This window comes from Phyllobates terribilis, unplaced genomic scaffold, assembly GCF_046119375.1.
Source record: "Phyllobates terribilis strain yellow unplaced genomic scaffold, ASM4611937v1 Scaffold_4__5_contigs__length_816908805, whole genome shotgun sequence".
Taxonomy (NCBI): Eukaryota; Metazoa; Chordata; class Amphibia; order Anura; family Dendrobatidae; genus Phyllobates; species Phyllobates terribilis.
In genome coordinates, this window is record NW_027362764.1 from 64,547,730 (window position 1) to 64,571,467 (window position 23,738).

Sequence of the window (23,738 nt, forward strand, 5' to 3'; positions counted from 1 at the left end):
TCTAATTAAGATGGGCTCTTAGCCTCCCTCAACAGGCTTCATCAGGGGGCTGAGGCTAGATTACTATTTTTTTTTCTCCTTCCCTTTTTATAAGGTGTCTATTAGAGTGAGATTCAACAAATTGGTTTAGGCACGTGCCGCTTAATGAATTTGACACATCTTTTATCTAGCTTGCACAACCACAAGAATTATAAGCCGGTCAGGGACTGATGTACATTTCTGTTGTAATTTACCCCACCTTTGTGGTGTCAATTATGACAAATTTGTGGAGTGCACTCATCCCTCCAACTGACTTAAAAAAGCCAAAAGTTAACAAATACAAGTTGCGCAAAATTGCAAAACTTCAAGATGTTTTATGCCAGAAAACTAGTGTTAACTGACTTTTGAATCCTTTGACTCCTCGGCCCCGATTCTTCCTGGTACCCCCCTTCCCCTGGCACAGAATTGGGCATAACATAGGGTATTCATTTTTACTAAAGTTTTCCTTTAAACAAATTACCGTACTAATGAAACCTCTTTTTACATCTGAATTACATATTTCTTTTATTATATCTGTTGTTTTCTGCTTTTAGGTAGTACAGTACAGTGGGTACGGAAAGTATTCAGACCCCTTTAAAGTTTTCACTCTTTGTTTCATTGCAGCCATTTGGTGAATTCTAAAAAGTTCATTTTTTTTCTTATTAAAGTACACTGTGCACCCCATCTTGACTGGAAAAAAACAGAAATGTACACATTTTTGCAAATTTATTAAAAAAGAAAAACTGAAATATCACATGGTCATAAGTATTCAGACCCTTTGCTCAGTATTGAGTAGAAGCACTCTTTTGAGCTAGTACAGCCATGAGTCTTCTTGGGAATGATGCAACAAGTTTTTCACACCTGGATTTGGGGCTCCTCTGCCATTCTTCCTTGCAGATCCTCTCCAGTTCCGTCAGGTTGGATGGTGATCGTTGGTGGACAGCCATTTTCAGGTCTCTCCACAGATGCTCAATTGGGTTTAGGTCAGGGCTCAGGCTGGGCCAGTCAAGAATGGTCACAGAGTTTTTCTGAAGATACTTTTCTGTTAATTTAGCTGTGTGTCTTGTTGGAAGGTGAACCTTCGGCCAAGTCTGAGGTCCAGAGCACTCTGGAAGAGGTTTTCATCCAGGATATCTCTGTACTTGGCTGCATTCATGTTTCCTTCAATTGCAACCAGTCGTCCTGTCCCTGCAGCTGAAAAACACCCCCATTGCATGATGCTGCCACCATCAAGTTTCACTGTTGGGATTGTATTGGGCAGGTGATGAGCAGTGCCTGGTTTTCTCCACACATACCGCTTAGAATTATCACCAAAAAGTTCTATCTTTGTCTCATCAGACCAGAGAATCTTATTTCTCATAGTCTGGGAGTCCTTCATGTGTTTTTGAGCAAACTCTATGCGGGCTTTCATATGTCTTGCACTGAGGAGAGGCTTCCGTCGGGCCACTCTGCCATAAAGGCCCGACTGGTGGAGGGCTGCAGTGATAGTTGACTTTGTGGAACTTTCTCCCATCTCCCTACTGCATCTCTGGAGCTCAGCCACAGTGATCTTGGAGTTCTTCTTTACCTCTCTCACCAAGGCTCTTCTCCCACGATTGCTCAGTTTGGCTAGACGGCCAGGTCTAGGAAGACTTCTGGTGGTCCCAAATTTCTTCCATTTAAGGATTATTGAGGCCACTTTGCTCTTAGGAACCTTGAGTAATGCAGAAATTCTTTTGTAACCTTGTCCAGATCTGTGCCTTGCCACAATTCTGTCTCTGAGCTCCTTGGGCAGTTCCTTTGAGCTCATGATTCTCATTTGGTCTGACATGCACTGTGAGGTCTTATATAGACAGGTGTGTGCCTTTCCAAATCAAGTCCTATCAGTTTAATGAAACACAGCTGGACTCCAATGAAGGAGTAGAACCATCTCAAGGAGGATCATAAGGAAATGGACAGCATGTGACTTAAATATGAGTGTCTGAGCAAAGGGTCTGAATACTTATGACCATGTGATATTTCAGTTTTTCTTTTTCAATTTGCAAAAATTTCTACATTTCTGTTTTCTTTCAGTCAAGATGGGGTGCAGAGTGTACTTTTAATGAGAAAAAAATACATTTTTAGAATTTACCAAATGGCTGCAATGAAACAAAGAGTGAAAACTTTAGAGGTCTGAATACTTTCCGTACCCACTGTATATAGCATAATTTTACTTTAGAAAATAAACATTCATATTTTCCTTTCTCAGCTTTGTGTTCGCAATTTCAAGGTCATATGAAGATGAAACCTGACTTGTTGTTTTACTGCAGAAGGAACATGGTGTATTCATGTATAGTAATCTTCCCCCAAGGCCAAAAGAATGGCAAGCCGTTGCCCTTGGTATTATGTCAAATTTTCAATATTTTCCTTGTTCCACTCATGACTCATTGAGCTGCAGAGAACGAGCGCTCAACAACAACTTATTATAAATGTTTATCCTCTATTAATATGATTAAAAAAGCCCTTTATCAGAAAGCTTGCTCCCTCCTTGTTGTTTATCTTCTGTCCCACCCACCCAACAGGAGCACTCAGTGGTATAGCCATCTGACGAACATTAGCCATTTATATATAAATATAATATGTATATACAGAAAAAGTAGACTAACTCTGTGAATATGATACATATATTATAATCTGTATTATATTATATTATTATTATGCACTCACTATTCTGCTGGTGCAGTCACTGTGTACATACATTACATTACTGATCCTGTACTGATCCTGAGTTACATCCTGTATTATACTCCAGAGCTGCACTCACTATTCTGCTGGTGCAGTCACTGTGTACATACATTACATTACTGATCCTGAGTTACATCCTGTATTATACTCCAGAGCTGCACTCACTATTCTGCTGGTGCAGTCACTGTGTACATACATTACATTACTGATCCTGTACTGATCCTGAGTTACATCCTGTATTATACTCCAGAGCTGCACTCACTATTCTGCTGGTGCAGTCACTGTGTACATGCATTACATTACTGATCCTGTACTGATCCTGAGTTACATCCTGTGTTATACTCCAGAGCTGCGCTCACTATTCTGCTGGTGCAGTCACTATGTACATACATTACATTACTTATCCTGTACTGATCCTGAGTTACATTCTGTATTATACTCCAGAGCTGCACTCACTATTCTGCTGGTGCAGTCACTGTGTACATACATTACATTACTGATCCTGTACTGATCCTGAGTTACATCCTGTATTATACTCCAGAGCTGCGCTCACTATTCTGCTGGTGCAGTCACTGTGTACATACATTACATTACTGATCCTGTACTGATCCTGAGTTACATTCTGTATTATACTCCAGAGCTGCACTCACTATTCTGCTGGTGCAGTCACTGTGTACATACATTACATTACTGATCCTGAGTTACATCCTGTATTGTACTCCAGAGCTGCACTCACTATTCTGCTGGTGTAGTCACTGTGTACATACATTACATTACTGATCCTGAGTTACCTCCTGTATTATACTCCAGAGCTGCACTCACTATTCTGCTGGTGCAGTCACTGTGTACATACATTACATTCTGTATTATACCCCAGAACTACATTCACGATTCAGGCAGTTCCTTTTGGAAACCATCAGCAAGTTTTCTGGCTGCACACCCCTAATCACTTACCTGAGCTCCTATAATGCACAGGGGACAATTGGATCTACCTATTTCAGATTCTTCACCTGTCCCAGTTCGGATTATTATAAGCCGGCCCGTGTAGATTTTGAATTGGCAAAAAAACCCTTCAGCTCTGTAGTATGTAAAATTCTATATGCAGCTCTGAATTATAGCCTCAGCCATAGTTTAAATTCAGCAGATTTACCTGGAACCACAGAAAAATCAAAATGAGTTGTGCCAGGTAATAATAACTTGTGCACAGTGTTTACCTCTGGCTCTCTCTCCCTTCAGGTCAGCTTACCTGGTTTGGTTATGAAAGTCCTCGAAGCTTTTGGGATTACATACGGGTCGCATGTTCTAAAGTATCCCACAGTTGTATCTGTAGTATTGAGAACATGGAAAATGTCAGCTCCTCCAGGGCAAAGGTAAGAATCTATAGGTGACACCTTGGGATAGGTGATAGTTCTGTCCTGGGGGTGCACAATTCAGCTCCATAGCAGGAGAGCCCACCCCCGCTTTGCTAGGGGTCTTTATCTTTTCCGTGTACTAATTGCTGTACATTTCTTGATGTCTGTTCTTTCATTTTAGGGAAGGGCATGGATCAGGGTTGCACTTATGGAAAAACGCTTGTCTGAATATATTACAGCTGCACTGAGAGACTACAAAACCACAAGGTATAATGAAACACATTCCAATAGTGATGTATTTATTTATTATTATTATTATTATTATTAAAGAGAGCCCATTCGATTTTTCTAACTAGTGGTGTGACTGTATAGGATAAAGAACAACATTTAAAACAATACCTGTCTTGTAACAATCCGATGTGCCAGAGTGGAGAAATCAAGCTTTGAAGCCACATGCAAATTAGCCTTGAAGTGCCTTGGGGGCGTGTTGGTAGGAGTGCATTTGACACTCCCCCATTACACTTTCATGTGGCTTCAAAGCTCAATTCACTCTGGCATATCGGATTATTACAAGACAGGTATCATTTTTATTGTTGTAAAACGGCCTATACCGCCAGAGCAGTATTTTTATTATTTATTCATCCTGACTGGTACCCTTTGATACTTGCAATAGATGAGTCCCGTGCAACACTCTGTTGTCCATGGAAATTTGATGCAACCTTCCACAAGGTGGTAGCAATACAGAAAAATCCAGGAACCAGGGCATTCGACGTCCACCTTTTGGTAACTTTATTAGTGCAGAAAAATCGCGACGTTTCGGCAATACAGGGCCTTTATCAAGCCATAGAAAGCCATATGCTTATCTCCCTTTTTCCCCTTATCCCACGACAGCACCACCTGAGAGAGGGTATCCGCCCACCAAGGACAGGAACTTACTGAATAAAAAGGCGGTTCCTCTCTTCCGCATCAATTTTGGTTCCTGTCCTTGATGGGAGCCTCTCTAGGTGGTGCCTCGCCTACCTGTTCTTGGGATCTGGAGTTGGATCCCGGGATCGATGCGGCCTGGAGGCCGTGAAGAAGCAGCAGATGTGTCCTCTGCTCCCAGCCCAATCTTGCTGGTACCTGGGTCTGCGTGCGGGGGGGGTGCTCCTTTCGGGATCCTCTCCCACGTGCGCATTGGTCCTGCAGCCCGGTCTGCGCACGCACGGTGGCCATGGCTGGGCGCGCCAGCAGGCCTTCCGGGCTGCGCACATGCCGAGTCGCGTCGCGCCCAGTGACGTTGCGCGCCGAAAGTCCGGGCTGCGCACGCGCGGGGTCGTGTCGCGCCCTAGTACAAGTGCGCCGGAAGCCCGAGTCTGCGCTTGCGCAGGATGCGATGTCTAGGGACATCCCCGTTTGCAAGCGCGCTGGGAGCCGCTGGGTCTGCGCACGCGCTGGAGGGATCCTGTGGCGTAGCGCGCCAGCTGGCATGAAGAGGAAAAAAAAGGGAATGTATATTTATTTTAGTGAAAAATTTAAAATAAAAGTATATATATATATATATAAAAAAAGGAGTATAAGATAAAATTACAGCTCCTATGTTAAGCAAAAAGAGAGCACACTGCTGCCGGAAGGGGATGGGCCCGAAGAGGTGGAGCCCCCTTATGCTTTAAAAGGATGTGAAGCAGTCAAGATGGCAGTGTCTGCATCCCCGTCATCATGAGTGAGGAGCCGCAGTCACCTGGGCAGCAGCTATCACCACCGCAGGAGGAACAGCAGCAGCCACAGCCGCCTAAGCAGCGTAAACAGCTCAAGCAAAATGTGAGACAACCGGAGCATCGGGAGTCTTCCAATCATCAGAGCCACAGTAGTGGGGGTCGTACGAGTGCCAGCAGAACCGGTCAGAAGAGATCTTGTGAATCCACCTCCGCCAGATGGGAGCCTTCATGTGAAAGGCAACCACCGCCTCCGGTACCCTAGTCTGAACGGCAGTGTGGTGAGTGATCTTCGTGAAAGTTCACCTTAGTAATGTGCTCTTCTCTTTTTTTTCTCTTTTCTCTCCTTTCATTTCTTTCTGGTTGTTAGGAACCAAAAAAGTGTAGTTCCAAGAATAAGAATAAGGAGTGTGCATTATGTAAAGTTAGCCTTCCCAGCTCCTACGCTAAAAACCTTTGCTCTGATTGTATCCAGAAAACTATAGCCGAGGAGTCCCCTAATTTTTCTGTGGATTTAAAAACCTTGATCCAGACGGAGGTCACGGATTCCTTAAAGAGCTTGACCTCTCTTAAGAGGAGGAGCAAGAAACGGGTTTCACGAAAGAATATCCTTCCTCCTCTGACCTCTCTTCATCGTCTTCATCAGAGTCTTCGGATGATGATGGAGGGGGTAGGCCTTGTTTTTGAGTGGACAATACTGAAAGATTGGTCAGGGTGTCATGTTCGGGGGCTTAGATCAGAGGAGGAGACGCACATTCCCCGTTAACGAGAGGATCAAGACTCTTATAGATAGGGAATGGAGAAAACCGGAGTGGAAAGACCAGCTGCCTTCTTCTTCTAAGCGGAGATACCCTTTTGAAGAGGAGGATGCAGCTAAGTGGGACAAAACCCCTAAAATTGATGTGGCCATCACGAAGTCCTCGAAAAGATCCACACTGCCCTTTGAGGATTTGGGGACCCTAAAAGATCCGCTTGATAAAAAGGCGGAGTCTTTTCTTAAACAGGCCTGGGAGTCATCAGCAGAGGCTCTGAAATTGGCAGTGGCAGCCACTTGCACCGCCAGGTCTATGATGATCTGGCTTCAACAGTTAGAGGACCAGATCAAAGGGAATGTCTCTAGAGAGAAAGTTCTGTCGGGTCTTCCTCTTGTGCAGGGGTCGGCTGCTTCCCTTGCAGATGCATCGGCAGATTCAGTTAGGCTGGCTGCCAGGTCAGCAAACCTTTCTAATGCAGCCCGTAGGGCATTATGGCTCAAGCTAGGGGATGTGCAGTCAAGATCTAAACTCTACTCAATCCCTTGCAAAGGGGACTTTCTTTTCGGGAAGGCCTTAGATGACATCCTGGATAAGGCCGCGGACAAGAAACATGGGTTTCCCACTGTGTCTGTTCCCCGAGATGTAAGAGCTCCTTTCAGAAGAGGAAATACAATCGGAGCAAGTTTCCCAGAGACCAAAGTGGTTGGAGAGACAGGAAGCCGAATAACAAAGGCTTCATGTTCGGGGGTCCATTTTCCGAGAATAAGAAAGCCCCTAAGTGACGGACCTCCCCAGGTGGGAGGAAGGTTGTCCCACTTCCTTCCCGCCTGGGAAAAAATCTCGTCCAGTGCTTGGATTTTAGGGATAATCAGGAGGGGGCTTAAATTGGAGTTCAAAAACATTCCCAGAAACATCGTCAGGATTTCAGTCCCCAGAGGCCTAAGGGAGCAGATGGCCCTTCAGCAGGAAGTACTCACTCTGGTTGTGAAGGGGGTTCTAGTAGAAACACCTGTACCCGAGCAAGGGAGAGGGTTTTACTCAACTCTCTTCCTGATAAAGAAGCGGAATGGCTCCTTCAGAACCATTGTCAACTTGAAGAAGCTGAACGACCATTTAATTTACAGGCCATTCAAGATGGAATCAATAAAATCGGCCATAAAAATGTTGTTTCCAGACTGTTATATGTGCGTCCTCGATTTGAAGGACGCTTACTACCACGTCCCAATCTTTCCTGCACACCAACAGTTTCTGAAGGTAGCTGTACGGTTCGGCAAGCACATAAGGCATTTTCAGTTTGCAGCTCTTCCCTTTGGCATCTCCATGGCTCCAAGGGTTTTCACAAAGATTATCCTGGAAGTCACAGCGCATTTAAGGGAGAAAGATATCCTAGTCTTCCCTTACCTGGACGATTTTTTAGTGGTGGGCAGATCAAAACAACTCTGCGCACTGGCTCTGGCGGAAGTCATGACCAGTTTAAATGGCCTGGGTTGGATGTTAAATTTAGAAAAATCGAGACTAGAACCAAAAAAGGTTCAATCATTCCCGGTTTTCATTTTGGACTCGGAAAACCAGACTTGTATTTTGCATGAGGACAAGAAACTGAAGATCAGTTCCCTCATATCACGCGTAATCTGCAATCCATCCATGACCTTGAGAAATAAAATGTCTCTATTGGGTACAATGACATCTTGTATCCCTGCAGTTCAGTGGGCCCAGTACCATTCCAGATGTCTTCAGCAGGAGATCCTGACAGCAGACAAACGGCTCAGAGGTCGCCTGGATGGAAGAATATCCCTTTCAAGTTTAGTAATCAACTCGCTGGACTGGTGGATGAATCCGGTAAATCTATCTCTGGGGGTTCCTTGGTCTTTCCAGGTGTCAGATACAATTATGACAGACGCAAGCGCAGAAGACTGGGGAGCTCACCTGAGAGATCATTCAATTCTAGGCCTCTGGTCGGACAGCGAGACGGGTCTCTCCTCCAACATGAGGGAGATGTTGACAGTCAGAAATGCGCTAGTAAAGTTCAGTTCTCTTCTTCAGGGTCATCATATCCAGATAATGTCGGACAACCGAATGACAGTCGCTTACATCAATCGTCAGGGGGGTACCAGATCCCTTCCTCTGATGTTAGTAGCGGATCAGATCCTTAGTTTTGGGGAGAGTTGTCTATTCACGCTCTCGGCGCTGCATATAAGAGGAGAGGAGAACGTAAAAGCTGATTTTCTAAGTCGACACATCTTGAAACAAGGAGAATGGGAATTGAATACAGCGGTATTCCAGCAGATTGTTGGCCGATGGGGACAACCTCAGATAGATCTGTTTGCGAACAAACACAATCGGAAAACCAACTTCTTTTGCTCCCTGAATCCAAAGGAGAAGCCGTTTGCTGTGGATGCGCTGCAAATTCCTTGGGACTTTACCCTGGCCTATGCCTTTCCCCCTCTAATGCTGATCCCTGCTATCCTGAGGAAGATCCGAGAAGAACAGGCGAGGGTTATATTGATCGCCCCGTTTTGGCCCAAGAGACCATGGTTCACTTGGATGAAGAGAATGTCCCAAGCGGATCCATGGGTTCTTCTGGACACCCCAGATCTCCTCAGGCAGGGCCCTGTCTTCCATCCCCAAAGATCGGGCCTGAATTTGACGGCCTGGCTTTTGAAAGGTCACTACTAATGCAGGAGGGATTTTCTCCAGGTCTAGTTGCTACTCTACTGGCGAGTAGGAAGCCGGTGACTACTAGGATCTATGGCAGAACCTGGGCTAAATTTCTGTCTACCTCGGGTCAGTCCGCCAAAGGGAGGGTTCCTATTGGGGCCATCCTGGAATTCCTTCAGAAAGGCTTAAGCATGGGGTTAGCCACCAGTACCCTTAAGGTACAAGTATCAGCTTTGGGGGCACTATATAATTGCGACTTGGCAGCGAATAGGTGGATCATCAGATTCATTAAAGCTTGCAGTAGATCTAGACCCATTCCTACTCCAAGGATGCCTCCTTGGGACCTTAATCTGGTTCTAGAAGCGCTAACCAAGCCTCCGTTTGAGCCCTTAGAGGAAGTTTCAGAGAAAATTCTCACCTTAAAAACAGCCATGCTGGTAGCTCTAACGTCAGCTCGTAGGGTTAGTGATCTGCACGCGCTGTAAATTAACCATCCGTTCACTCAGGTGTGTATGGATAGAGTAATCTTAAGACCAGACCCAGCCTATCTTCCAAAAGTAGCCTCCAAATTCCATAGGACACAAGTAATTACTCTCCCTTCCTTCTATCCTGACCCTAGGAATTCTGAGGAACAAAAGCTTCACACTTTAGATGTTAAGAGGGTACTAGTCCAGTATTTGGAGGTGACAAAGGCCTGGAGAAAAAGTGACTCCTTATTCATCTCATTTCAGGGGGCTAAGAAAGGGCTTAAGGTTACAAGGAGGACCATAGCTAGGTGGGTCAGGGACACCATTGGCTTAGCATACTCTTCTAGCAATCTGCCAGTTCCAGAGAACCTGAAGGCCCACTCCACCAGAGCTGTAGCTGCTTCCTGGGCTGAGAAGGCGGATCTGCCCATCGACATCATATGTAAGGCGGCAATTTGATCATCCCCCGCTACATTTTACAAGCATTACCGTCTTGACCTTTCCTCTTCTACTGATCTGTCCTTTGGGAGGAAGGTGTTGCAAGCGGTGATCCCTCCCTCTGGTGTCTGATCTCTCTAAATCTTTCAGGTAGTGCTGTCATGGGAGAAGGGGAAAAGATCCTAGTTACTTACCGGTAACGGGATTTTACAGAGCCCATGACAGCACCCTATTAATTCCCTCCCCTTTATCACTTATGATGTGCACGTCTTAGGGTGTTTTATTAAGAAATGTTTAGGTGGTAGTTATGTACTAACCTATTTTTCGGAGGCCCTCTCATGCTCTGAAACAAAAACTGATGCGGAAGAGAGGTACCGCCTTTTTATTCAGTAGGTTCCTGTCCTTGGTGGGCGGATACCCTCTCTCAGGTGGTGCTGTCATGGGCTCTGTAAAATCCTGTTACCGGTAAGTAACTAAGATCTTTTCTATGGCTTGATAAAGGCCCTGCCCAGCTGAAACATTGTGATTTTTTTTGGACTAAAAAAGTTGTCTGGTGCCCTGGTTCCTGGATTTCTCTGGGTACCGTTATTACATTGGGGTGTAAAAAAAAAACCAACAACCTGACACTGATATCCATAATATCATCGATATACCCACTAATTGCTTGAACACAGAGGCCACTTATCTAGTACACTGCACTATGTCTGTATTGCAGTGTCTTATGTCTGTCAATGTAAAACTAACAGGCATCCTAATAGTCTCTAGATCTGGTTCTAAAAGTTATACACCTGTAACCATCCTGGGGTCTTCATTACACCCCATCTGTTATGCCATTGAATAATAGGTGTCCCAAAACTAGTAACATGGGTAACCCCTTATCCGTGTCTAACCACTGGGCGCCACGGTTGAGATTCAGAGGTTTAACAGCCAGGATCAGAGTCCTCTCTGATCCCACTCGTTTTCAGCAGTGATATACACTTGACACCATCAGCAAATGGTGCATGCAAAGCTCCTGTCCCCCGACCATAACCTACCCCATACGAGCCATGCTTTGCACCAAGTGTTAAAATTATTTCTAATCCTGGGCAAATTATTATTATTTTTTTTAATCGTCCATAATCCTTCTAAAAAGAGAACCTAAGATAAAAAAAGAGAAAATACGCTGTAGTAAAAATAAATAAATAAATAAGGGTACATGTAAATAACAAAGTGGAACTTAGTTCACAATGTTTGGATAAAAAAAAAACGTAAAAGCCTTCCCACCACGACAAGGTGACCCAATCGGGACGGTACCTGACTCTTGTAGTTCACCTCAGTATGTATCAGAAGATGTAGAAGTAGATAAGGGCAGGTGTCGGAACAGTTGGGAGCAGTTAATACTCTGCCCTTATCTATTTAGAGTTTGGTACCGTCCCGATTGTTAGGATAAAATAAAAACATAAACTCCATCCCACAGCGGCAAGGTGTACCCAATCGGGACAGAACCAAACTCTAAATAGATAAGGGCAGGGTATTATCTGCTCCCAAATGTTCAGACACCTGCCCATATCTATTTTTACGTCTGCTGATACATAGAGAGGTGAACTACAAGAGTCAGGTACCATCCCGATTGGGTTCACCTTGTCGTGGTGGGATGGATTTTATATATATTTTTTTTATCCAAACAATGTTAATTAAGTACCCTATGTTATTTACATGTACTATTACTATTTATTTAGTATAGGGTATTGGCTCATTTTGTTTTTATCTTCGGTTCTGCTTGTTTAATGGCCACCTATTCATTGCACTTATTTTAGGTTTTCTTCAAAAAATAAACTGTATAATCTTCTGGTTTGGGCTATAAAAATTGAAATATTGACACCTACAAATCCAGATAAAAAATCCAGATGTGTGAATAAAGCCTAAGGCAGAATATGATGGTACATCTAAACAACTAAAAGCAAGATTACATTTGGGAAAATCTGTATAAATCGCCATTCACCATCTGACCGCTGTAGCACATGGAAGGCTGGTCGCGCTATCTGCTTTGTGATTTCCTCTAGATAATATGCAAATTTTAGATATTTTTTTTCTCTAGCTGAGAAAATTTCCTCCATGCAATCTGTGAGCACAGAGCATTAATCACAATGTACTCTCCTGTACAGATAATGCCATAAAAATTCAATGAAATGCACAGTCGGGGTTTGCGCTGGCGGTTATGTCATAATAATGTATTGCAGACCTGCTGTGTTACTGACAATCTGTTCGCTAAACTGAAAGCTGTTTTCTCCCCCATAGGAGGTTTTATGACGATGGAGCTATAGTCTTAGGTGAAGAAGCAAACATGCTGGCGGGTATGCTGCTTGGACTCAATGCCATTGATTTCAGGTAGGTTTACCACGGTACTAATAGTGCACACAGAGGCCGTCTGGAATGAGTTAAGGGAATATATTACTAATGCGTTGCAGAATTACCAGCAGCGGAGGCTGGAGAAATATTGATTCTCTTCCAAATATCCTGTTTTCTTTCACACAAGCATAGAATAAAAGGGAAACTGTCAGCAGGATTGGGCCTCCAAATCGCCACAAGTCAGTTATCCAGAACAGTTCCCAATAATGATCTTTTGTCTTTTGATTGATTTGTTATAAAGGAGAAAAATCACTTTGATCACTGTTCGGTCCCCCTCTTGGCTTGATTGACCTCTCACACGCCAAGAACCGAATCAATATCCGCCTCGAGTGATATGTGTTGCATGTACAGTACAGACCAAAAGTTTGGACACACCTTCTCATTTAAAGATTTTTCTGTATTTTCATGACTATGAAAATTGTACATTCACACTGAAGGCATCAAAACTATGAATTAACACATGTGGAATTATATACTTAACAAAAAAGTGTGAAACAACTGAAAATATGTCTTATATTCTAGGTTCTTCAAAGTAGCCACCTTTTGCTTAGATAACTGCTTTGCACACTCTTGGCATTCTCTTGATGAGCTTCAAGAGGTAGTCACCGGAAATGGTCTTGCAATAATCTTGAAGGAGTTCCCAGAGATGCTTAGCACTTGTTGGCCCTTTTGCCTTCACTCTGTGGTCCAGCTCACCCCAAACCATCTCGATTGGGTTCAGGTCTGGTGACTGTGGAGGCCAGGTCATCTGGCGTAGCACCCCATCACTCTCCTTCTTGGTCAAATAGCCCTTACACAGCCTGGAGGAGTGTTTGGGGTCATTGTCCTGTTGAAAAATAAATGATGGTCCAACTAAACGCAAACCGGATGGAATAGCATGCCGCTGCAAGATGCTGTGGTAGCCATGCTGGTTCAGTATGCCTTCAATTTTGAATAAATCCCCAACAGTGTCACCAGCAAAGCACCCCCACACCATCACACCTCCTCCTCCATGCTTCACAGTGGGAACCAGGCATGTAGAGTCCATCCGTTCATCTTTTCTGATTTGCACAAAGACACGGTGGTTGGAACCAAAGATCTCAAATTTGGACTCACCAGACCAAGGCACAGATTTCCACTGGTCTAATGTCCATTCCTTGTGTTCTTTAGCCCAAACAAGTCTCTTCTGCTTGTTGCCTGTCCTTAGCAATGGTTTCCTAGCAGCTATTTTACCATGAAGGCCTTCTGCGCAAAGTCTCCTCTTAACAGTTGTTGAAGAGATGTGTCTGCTGCTAGAACTCTGTGTGGCATTGACCTGGTCTCTAATCTGAGCTGCTGTTAACCTGCGGTTTCTGAGGCTGGTGACTCGGATAAACTTATGCTCAGAAGCAGAGGTGACTCTTGGTCTTCCTTTCCTGGGGCGGTCCTCATGTGAGCCAGTTTCTTTGTAGCGCTTGATGATTTTTGCAACTGCACTTGGGGACACTTTCAAAGTTTTCCCAATTTTTCGCACGGACTGACCTTCATTTCTTAAAGTAATGATGGCCACTCTTTTTTTCTTTACTTAGCTGCTTTTTTCTTGCCATAATACAAATTCTAACAGTCTATTCAGTAGGACTATCAGCTGTGTATCCACCAGACTTCTGCACAACACAACTGATGGTCCCAACCCAATTTATAAGGCAAGAAATGCCACTTATTAAACCTGACAGGGCACACCTGTGAAGTGAAAACCATTTCCGGTGACTACCTCTTGAAGCTCATCAAGAGAATGCCAAGAGTGTGCAAAGCAGTCATCAAAGCAAAAGGTGGCTACTTTGAAGAACCTAGAATATAAGACATATTTTCAGTTGTTTCACACTTTTTTGTTAAGTATATAATTCCACATGTGTTAATTCATAGTTTTGATGCCTTCAGTGTGAATGTACAATTTTCATAGTCATGAAAATACAGAAAAATCTTTAAATGAGTGGGTGTGTCCAAACTTTTGGTCTGTACTGTACATAGCGTTTCATTGCGCATGTGCCAGATGCCGTGCGAGGAGACTTGTGGGACATCAACAGAGTGAGGAAGGAGACCAACCAAACTGTTTACTGGATTTATTACCTCTGATTCGCTACAGCAATAAAAATAATTTTTCTCACTCTTGTCAAATCTGTCAGAAGATGAGTGGTTCCCTTTTAATGGTAATATACTAGATACTAGCAGCCACCACTAGAGGGGAGGGAGCTAATTGAAGACTGGATTATTATTGAATTCAATAAGCGCTCTCTAAATCTCTCTTTAAAGACCTCCCCCTAGTGGCCGCACCTTTCTGTGATGATATTGCCCTGTTAATTGTCAGTCGTTATATTTGTTCTGATGTTAGAAGTTTAAAGGAGTTGTCCAGGCTTGGGATTCAGATCTGCACGCTGTCCGGATTCTCCATTGCCAGCATCGTGCATGGACAGGTACGTAAGCACAAGTATGCAATTTACATACATGTGGTCACGTGATGACTAGAGTGGCAAGTGAATCGAACAAGCCTGACATGTCTAGTCGAAATGTGGCCGGGAGTATGCAAATGGCATACTTGCAGTCACATGACTGGATAATACTGACAGCACGCACTGTGCATGCTGGGACTGCAGACTTGACTTGAGCCTCAAGTTCAACCCCTTTAAAAAGGAGCTATCATTTGCTCGATAAAAATTGAGTTAAATACATTGTAAAAATCCCTGAACTCTCCTGATTCTGCCACTTTTTTCTGTTTTGCGCTGTGTCGCTCCATCACAGAGATATTCACATTTGTTGGTTCTGGAGCGCAGCATGAGAAATCTCCACTTTACAGTCCAACTGGGTGTTTCTTTATAGTCTCCTCTGGGGAAGCCGCTTCAATCCCTCCCTCCTGGATGTAGCCAATCACAGCTCAGCAGTGTCTAAGACTGATAGGCTGATAGGTCAGCTGCTGAGCTGTGATTGGCAGCATCTGGGAGGGGTGAAAGTGCCACGCCTCCAGAGAAGACTGTGAAGAAACGCCCAGTTGAACTACAAGCAGAGATTACACATGCTGCGCTCCCAAAGAAACAAATGTGAATAACTCTGCAATGGAGCGACACAGCACAAAACGGAAAAATGGCAGAATCAGGGGAGCTCAGGGATTTTACCAGATATTTAACTACTTTTTTTTAGAGCAAGTGACAAGTCCTTCTTAAAGGGATTATCTTAAAGAGTTATTCCCAAAATTGTAATTGAATCCATAGAATAGGGGATAATTGACTGATGACTGGGGGTCCATCTGCTGGAATAGAGTTTTGGATCCAGCAAATAATGTTCCTGGTCTTTCTAGATCTCTACCAGTAGGTCTAACTGATCATTATCGTATCTTAGTAATTTATCGGGAGGTCTGTACGATATTATTCTGCCGCTAATTGTATCTGCATATTCCCTGTAGTTTTTGCCTTAAAGGAGAGGGTCTGGATGGGAGCTACCCAGCGGTTATAGACTACACGCCTTATCTCAAGTTTACTCAGAGGTGAGCTAATACATTACATTTGGTGTCCTTATTGGATACTGTGAATGGACATGTTTCTCATCTTTAATTGTTATTTTACACGTGGTTATTATTTATGTGAAAAGTGGTGCAACTTTGTAAATACATCACATTATTAAGTTTGTATGCCTCTTGAGTTGCAGCATGTCCACAGCTAACGGGGCCGTGGGGTTGTGGAGTCTGAGTCGGTGTCCATTTTGGTGGAGTCAGTATAAAATGGACCGACTCCGACTCCTCAAATATATAATAAATTGGGAACAGTAGTTCAATACAGTTTGTGGGGAATATTTTTTCCCAAGAATTTGGGAAAGTTATGAAATGTCCTATAAATGCCTGTCCTATTCCTGATCCAAGGATCTAGACTTTTAGCTGAGATGAATCTGTGCTACAGTAAATTTATCACTTAAACATGAGCCATGAATGAGGGAGTCGCGGAGTCGGTGTCAAGGAAATTGAGGAGTCGTAGTCGGGAGTTTGGCTTACCGACTCCACAGCCCTGACAGCTAAACTTTAATGGCCTGTGCACACGTTGCAGATTTTTCGTGGTTTTTTTTTTCTGCACAAATTTGCCACAAAACCTGAAGGGTTTCCTGATTCCTGCAAAGTGAATGAGAATATAAGAATCCTGAAGTCTCATGCACACGTTGCTTATTTGTGACTTGCAGATTTAAATCTGCAGCATGTCAATTCTGTAAGTGTTTTTTTGCTGCAGATTTCACTCATACTAATGAGTGGGAAAAAATCTGTACCAGAAACGCAAGTAAAAAATGCATAAAAAACACACCTATTTTACGCAGCGTTTTTCCTGACGAGATGCAGAAATGGTGTAGAAATTTCTGCACCAAATACTTGACATGTGCACATAGCCTAAAAGGCACTCGGGCACGTAGTTTATCCTATGTCACAATAATATACTGTGCCTGAGTAATACAGTGGGTACAGAAAGTATTCAGACCCCTTTAAATGTTTCACTCTTTGTTTCATTGCAGCCATTTGGTAAATTCTAAAAAGTTCATTTTTTTCTCATTAATGTACACTCTGCACCCCATCTTGACTGAAAAAAACATAAATGTAGAAATTTTTGCAAATTTATTAAAAAAGAAAAAACTGAAATATCACATGGTCCTAAGCATTCAGACCCTTTCCTCAGTATTGAGTAGAAGCACCCTTTTGAGCTAGTACAGCCATGAGTCTTCTTGGGAATGATGCAACAAGTTTTTCACACCTGGATTTGGGGATCCTCTGCCATTCTTCCTTGCAGATCCTCTCCAGTTCCGTCAGGTTGGATGGTGGGCGTTGGTGGACAGCCATTTTCAGGTCTCTCCAGAGATGCTCAATTGGGTTCAGGTTAGGGCTCCGGCTGGGCCAGTCAAGAATGGTCACAGAGTTGTTCTGAAGCCATTCCTTTATCTTAGCTGTGTGCTTAGGGTCATTGTCTTGTTGGAAGGTGAACCTTCCGCCAAGTCTGAGGTCTAGAGCACTCTGGAAGAGGTTTTCATCCAGGATATCTCTGTACTTGGCCGCATTCATGTTTCCTTCAATTGCAACCAGTCGTCCTGTCCCTGCAGCTGAAAAACACCCCCATAGCATGATGCTGCCACAACCACCATGTTTCACTGTTGGGATTGTAGTCTGGGAGTCCTTCATGTGTTTTTGAGCAAACGCTATGCGGGCTTTCATATGTCTTGCACTGAGGAGAGGCTTCAGTCGGGCTACTCTGCCATAAAGACCCGAGTGGTGGAGGACTGCAGTGATCTGTGCCTTGCCACAATTCTGTCTCTGAGCTCCTTGGGCAGTTCCTTTGAGCTCATGATTCTCATTTGGTCTGACATGCACTGTGAGCTGTGAGGTCTTATATAGACAGGTGTGTGCCTTTCCAAATCAAGTCCTATCAGTTTAATTAAACACAGCTGGACTCCAATGAAGGAGTGGAACCATCTCAAGGAGGATCACAAGGAAATGGACAGCATGTGACTTAAATATGAGTGTCTGAGCAAAGGGTCTGAATACTTATGACCATGTGATATTTCAGTTTTTTTTCAGAGACAGAATTGTGGCAAGGCACAGATCTGGACAAGGTTATAAAAGAATTTCTGCATTACTCAAGGTTCCTAAGAGCACAGTGGCCTCCATAATACTTAAATGGAAGAAATTTGGGACCACCAGAAGTCTTCCTAGACCTGGCCGTCCAGCCAAACTGAGCAATCGTGGGAGAAGAGCCTTGGTGAGAGAGGTAAAGAAGAACTCCAAGATCACTGTGGCTGAGCTCCAGGGATGCAGTAGGGAGATGGGAGAAAGTTCCACAAAGTCAACTATCACTGCAGTCCTCCACCACTCGGGTCTTTATGGCAGAGTAGCCCGACTGAAGCCTCTCCTCAGTGCAAGACATATGAAAGCCCGCATAGCTTTTGCTCAAAAACACATGAAGGACTCCCAGACTACAATCCCAACAGTGAAACATGGTGGTGGCAGCATCATGCTATGGGGGGTGTTTTTCAGCTGCAGGGACCGGACGACTGGTTGCAATTGAAGGAAACATGAATGCGGCCAAGTACAGAGATATCCTGGATGAAAACCTCTTCCAGAGTGCTCTGGACCTCAGACTTGGCTGAAGGTTCACCTTCCAACAAGACAATGACCCTAAGCACACAGCTAAGATAAAAGAATGGCTTCAGAACAACTCTGTGACCATTGTTGACTGGCCCAGCCAGAGCCCTAACTTGAACCCAATTGAGCATCTCTGGAGAGACCTGAAAATGGCTGTCCACCAACCCCCACCATCCAACCTGACGGAACTGGAGAGGATCTGCAAGGAAGAATGGCAGAGGATCCCCAAATCCAGGTGTGAAAAACTTGTTGCATCATTTCCAAGAAGACTCATGGCTGTACTAGCTCAAAAGGGTGCTTCTACTCAATACTGAGCAAAGGGTCTGAATGCTTAGGACCATGTGAAATTTCAGTTTTTCCTTTTTTAATAAATTTGCAAAAATTTCTACATTTCTGTTTTTTCAGTCAAGATGGGGTGCAGAGTGTACTTTAATGAGAAAAAATGAACTTTTTAGAATTTACCAAATGGCTGCAATGAAACAAAGAGTGAAAAATGTAAAGCGGTCTGAATACTTTCCGTACCCACTGTAACTGCATTTTCCAACTTACAAAGCGTCAAAACAAGCTTTACAGCGGGTGAAATAAGTATTGGACACGTCAACAATTTTCTGAGTAAATATATTTCTAAAAGTGCTCTTGACATGAAATTCTCACCAGATGTCAGTAAAAACCCATTCAATCCACACAGGCAAAAAAATCAAACCATAGTTGTCCATAAATTATGTGTAATAATGAGAAATGACATAAGGAAGAAGTATTGAACACTTGCTGAAATTTCTTTAATACTTCGTACAAAAGCCTTTGTTGGTGATGAAGTTTAAGATCTGAGTAGATAAACTAGTCGCAGGCATTGCTCAGGTGGGATTTTGGCCCCCACCCTTTGATTATCGACTCATTCTTCAGTCACAAATCTGTAAACTGAGAATCAGTGAGCTTATTCTGACATTAGTTTACTATTTTATCTGTCTTTTTATGAGCTCTTCTCAGCTGATTTATGATCCCATCAAAGTTGGGCTCAACTTTGATGTGGTTTGTGGTTATAAATCAGTACAGAAGAGAAAAAAGACAGATAAAAGAATAACAAACTCTCAGGATGAGCTTACTGATGGTTCTGAGTTAACTCGTTCAGTAGCCAACAATGTGCAGGGAAGCTAAAAGTCTGTAAAAGCTAAATAGAGCAACATTTTTAATAAAATCTCAATAGCAAAAATTATTTTTAAGCCCAAATATATACATTAAAGCAAAAGCATGCCCCCAAAAGTGTCCATATCCTTTAGATTTAACAAACATACAAAATTTGCAAGAACATTTTTTGCCTTTTGAATAATTGTTTTATATTATTATTATTTATTTATTTTTTTTAAGTACAAATGTGACCAGAGCCTTGTATGGCGGCATAATTACTTCATTACATGAAACTTGCAGTACAGAAATAATGTGTCTATAGCAAAGCATACAATTACCGTAGTCATGTCACGTATAATTCCTGGCGTAGGAAAATGCAGAAAGAAAGCCGGCTATTTTACTGCTCGTTTAAAATCTTAATGGAATTAATGATTGGGTTTCGGAAAGTTTTAATCCTGTTCTGAATTCACGCACTTAACCACACGGTGTGGACGCCCCCCGGGGATCTTTACATTTGATTGCCACAAGCAAAACTTGTTTACAGCGATTTTACTGTAATTGATTTTTCCTCTAAGGAAAGATTATAGCCAATTAAATAATAAAAAATCGGAAAAAATAAGAGTATTTTAACAAGACCTGTGAAACGTGCACAGTGGAGGCAGCGTTCAGTGGTCTGCACACATGCTCTATTTGGACAAAAGTGTGTGCCCCCTGAACATTACACCTACAGGAGCTTTATGACCTCCCAGTCTAAATCCATAGGCATTAATATGGAGTTGGTTCCTTTGCCGCTATACAACTCCCGCTTTTCTGGGAAGGCTTTCTACAAGAGTTTGGAGGTGTCTGTTGGGATTTTTGCTCGTTGATCCAGAAGAACACTTGTGAGGTCAGACCCTGATGTTGGAGGAGAGGTCGGGATCACAATCTCCATTCTAGTTCATTCCAAAAGTGTTGGATGGGGCTGAGGTCCGGGGTCTGTGCTGTCGCTCATGTTCTTCCACCAAACTATGTCTGTATAGACCTTGTGCACTGGGCACAGTCATAGGGAACAGAAAAAGGGTCTTCTCCAAACTGTTCCCACAAAGCTGAAAGCTACAAGTGTCTTCTATGTCTTGTACTAAAGCATTAAAATTGGAACTAATGGATCAAAGCCAACCTCTGAAAAATATCCCCAAAGCATTATCATTCCTCCACCAAACTATACAGGGGGCACAATGTAGTCATGGGGGGTAATGTTCTCCTGGCATTCACCAAACCCAGACTCCTCCTGATAAAAAAGTGTGATCCGTCACTGCACAGAACATTTTTCCTCCAGAGTCCAATGGTGGCGGCTTTACACCACTATATCTGACACTCAGCATTGTGCTTGGTGATGTACGGCTGCATGCAGCTGCTCGGCCATGAAGCTCCCGGCGGGAGCGCAGTGTTTGTGCTGATGTTATACCAGAGGAGGTCTGGACTCTGCAGTTAAGGAGTTGGTGACTTTTCTGCACTCTGCTCCTCTGCACTTGTCCTCCCGCTCTGTAACGTTACGGGGTCTCCAATTCGTGGCTGAGTTCCTGCAGTTCGTTCTACTTCTTAGTAATATCACTCACCGGTTAGGGGGAAGACATGTTGTGAACAGACTTGTTCCCCCGGTGCCTCCTATTACAGGACCGCACTGGTATCGGTGAGCTCTGCACCACTTGCCGGTCTGTCACATTAGTAAATGCAGTCAGCACGGTGGGGGGGACGGATAGGTTTCATACACCCGGGGCAATGGGACTGAACGAAAAATCAGGACAAAACTTTTAATGGTCTACTTTGAGGATATTCCTTGTATGATAGGTGGGTGCGCTCCGCCTCGTGATATTTAGCCAATTCTGGTGGGAAAGTCTTCCATGACTGTTTCCATTTCTTCCCTTCATGTGTGCATCCACCTTTTCCTCCACTCCATTGCCTTCACGAATACTTTTTGTGTATTTTTTTTTTATTTGAACCCCTTCTTGCAAGCAATAAAACATCAAGGTCCTAAGGTAATTTAGGCTCATTGACCTATATAATATATCCTTAACTTACCCCAAATTGGAAAATACAAATTGACTTGCAAAAAAAAAGACTTCATATAATGGTATCAATGCAAATCTGAAAATTATACACTTTGTGCCTAAAGATAAAAATTCTCCTAGAGGGAGATTTTCCAGTCCTGCCATTAAATGGATTTTCCATCCTCACAGTAAAAATGGTGTAAAATGACAAAAAGAGTAAATAATTTTAAACTTTTTTTTTTTCTTTTTCCGGTCATAAACCCGATCCGATGATGCATATGACTGATGTTTTTGTCATCTTGCACAGCTCTGACAGTATCAGCAGTGATGAAGAAGAGCTCCGGACACTAGGGAGCAGCGGCAGCGAGAGTAGCACTCCTGAAAATATTGGCCCTCCATTCGCCATGGATGAAAACAGCTGGTACAACAAGTGCAAGAGGGTGGAGCAGAAGTACCGGCTAGCCTTGGAGCAAAAGGTAACGCCAGAAAAGTTCTTTTCCCAGCAGAGTGGGTGTGCTTGATCGTTTTATACCTGCTGATCAAAGGGTTAAAAAATAAACTTGAAAAGTGCAAATATTGGATTGCTCTGAGCATGTGCAACATTGAATATCCTTAGGATAAGCCATCAATATCAGAATGGTGGGGGTCTAACTCGCAATACCCCATGATCAGCTGCTTGAAGGTGCCGCCAGTGAATGCTGCACCCCCTTCATAGATTGCTAGACACAGCTCCATGCACTTTGTAGTGGTTGCGCCTGGTACTGCAGCTCTTTATTCCATTAAACCCATCGTGTTTTTTAGTGATAGTTTTAAATGCCACCATTTAATGTACCATATAATATACTGAACAATGGGGGTAAAAAAATCTCCATTGGGTGGAATGGAGAGAAGAAAAAGCGAGAAATAAAGTGGGAAATTTTTTTGTTTTTTTCAGTTACACTTCTCTTGGAATTGTTTGTTCCCATTTTTTAGCAATGATGAAATGAATGGTGTCATTCACTAACACATCTAAAAAAAAAATTAAGTGGAAAAATTATAAAGTTATTGCTTTCGGAAAGCGAGAAGGAAAAAAGAAAAAGTGAAATTTTTTCGTTTACAAATGCAGTGATACCCATTATGTTTATTTGATTTGAATAGTTTATATTTTGTAGAATTTTTATTTTATTTTGTTTATTATCTGGAATACTGTATCCAGTTCTGGGCACCACATTTAAAAAAAAAAAAAAAAAAAAATCGCAAAACTGGCGCAAGTTTAGAGAAGAGCGACCAGGATGGTGAGCGGACTGCAAACTATGTCCTACGAGGAACAGTTAAAGGATCTGGGAATGTTTAGCTTGCAAAAAAGAAGACTGAGAGGAGACTTAATAGCTGTCTACAAATATCTGAAGGGCTGTCACAGTGTAGAGGGATCATCCTTATTCTCATTTGCACATGGAAACACCAGAAGCAATGGAATGAAACTGAAAGGGAGAAGATACAGATTAGATATTAGAAAAAAACTTTTTGACAGTGAGGGGGATCAATGAGTGGAACAGGCGGCCACAAGAGGTGGTGAGTTCTCCTTCAATGGAAGTCTTCAAACAGAGGCTGGACAGACATCTGTCGGAGATGGTTTAGTGAATCCTGCATTGAGCAGGGGGTGGACACGATGACCCTGGAGGTCCCTTCCAACTCTAACATTCTAGGATTCTATTTATTTTATTTTTTAAATGTTGTAGTGATTTTTACATTTTTCTTACATTATATCAGTCTAGAGACAGAACGGTTCAGTGGCAAATTGGGCTCCTTAGTTCCTGAGTGGCGCCAGTATGTAGTGTTCAGCAGCTTTACTGCGGAGCTGAGAGGACTGGTATATTCAGGCTCTCCATATCCGGATATTTGTATGAGAAGAGTAAGAATGGATTTTGGATAGATTTTCTTGCTGTAATTCTCTTACGTCCCAATCCCTTTTCCTCTCCTTTCTTCCAACTGCAATTGAATATTTACCTTTAGAAA

General features: G+C 43.1%; 1 protein-coding gene across 2 annotated transcripts in view; it reads left to right on the forward strand.

Annotated features, from left to right (window-relative positions):
• RUNDC3B (RUN domain containing 3B) overlaps positions 1-23,738 on the forward strand; it is a 181,577-nt gene that overhangs the window by 78,129 nt on the left and 79,710 nt on the right. For both annotated transcript variants that reach the window (XM_073677439.1, XM_073677440.1), the window contains exons 3-7: positions 3,958-4,091; positions 4,255-4,340; positions 12,363-12,452; positions 15,886-15,966; positions 22,051-22,219. In XM_073677439.1, coding sequence (XP_073533540.1) covers positions 3,958-4,091; positions 4,255-4,340; positions 12,363-12,452; positions 15,886-15,966; positions 22,051-22,219 — 560 coding nt within the window. The remainder of the gene's footprint in view (positions 1-3,957; positions 4,092-4,254; positions 4,341-12,362; positions 12,453-15,885; positions 15,967-22,050; positions 22,220-23,738) is intronic.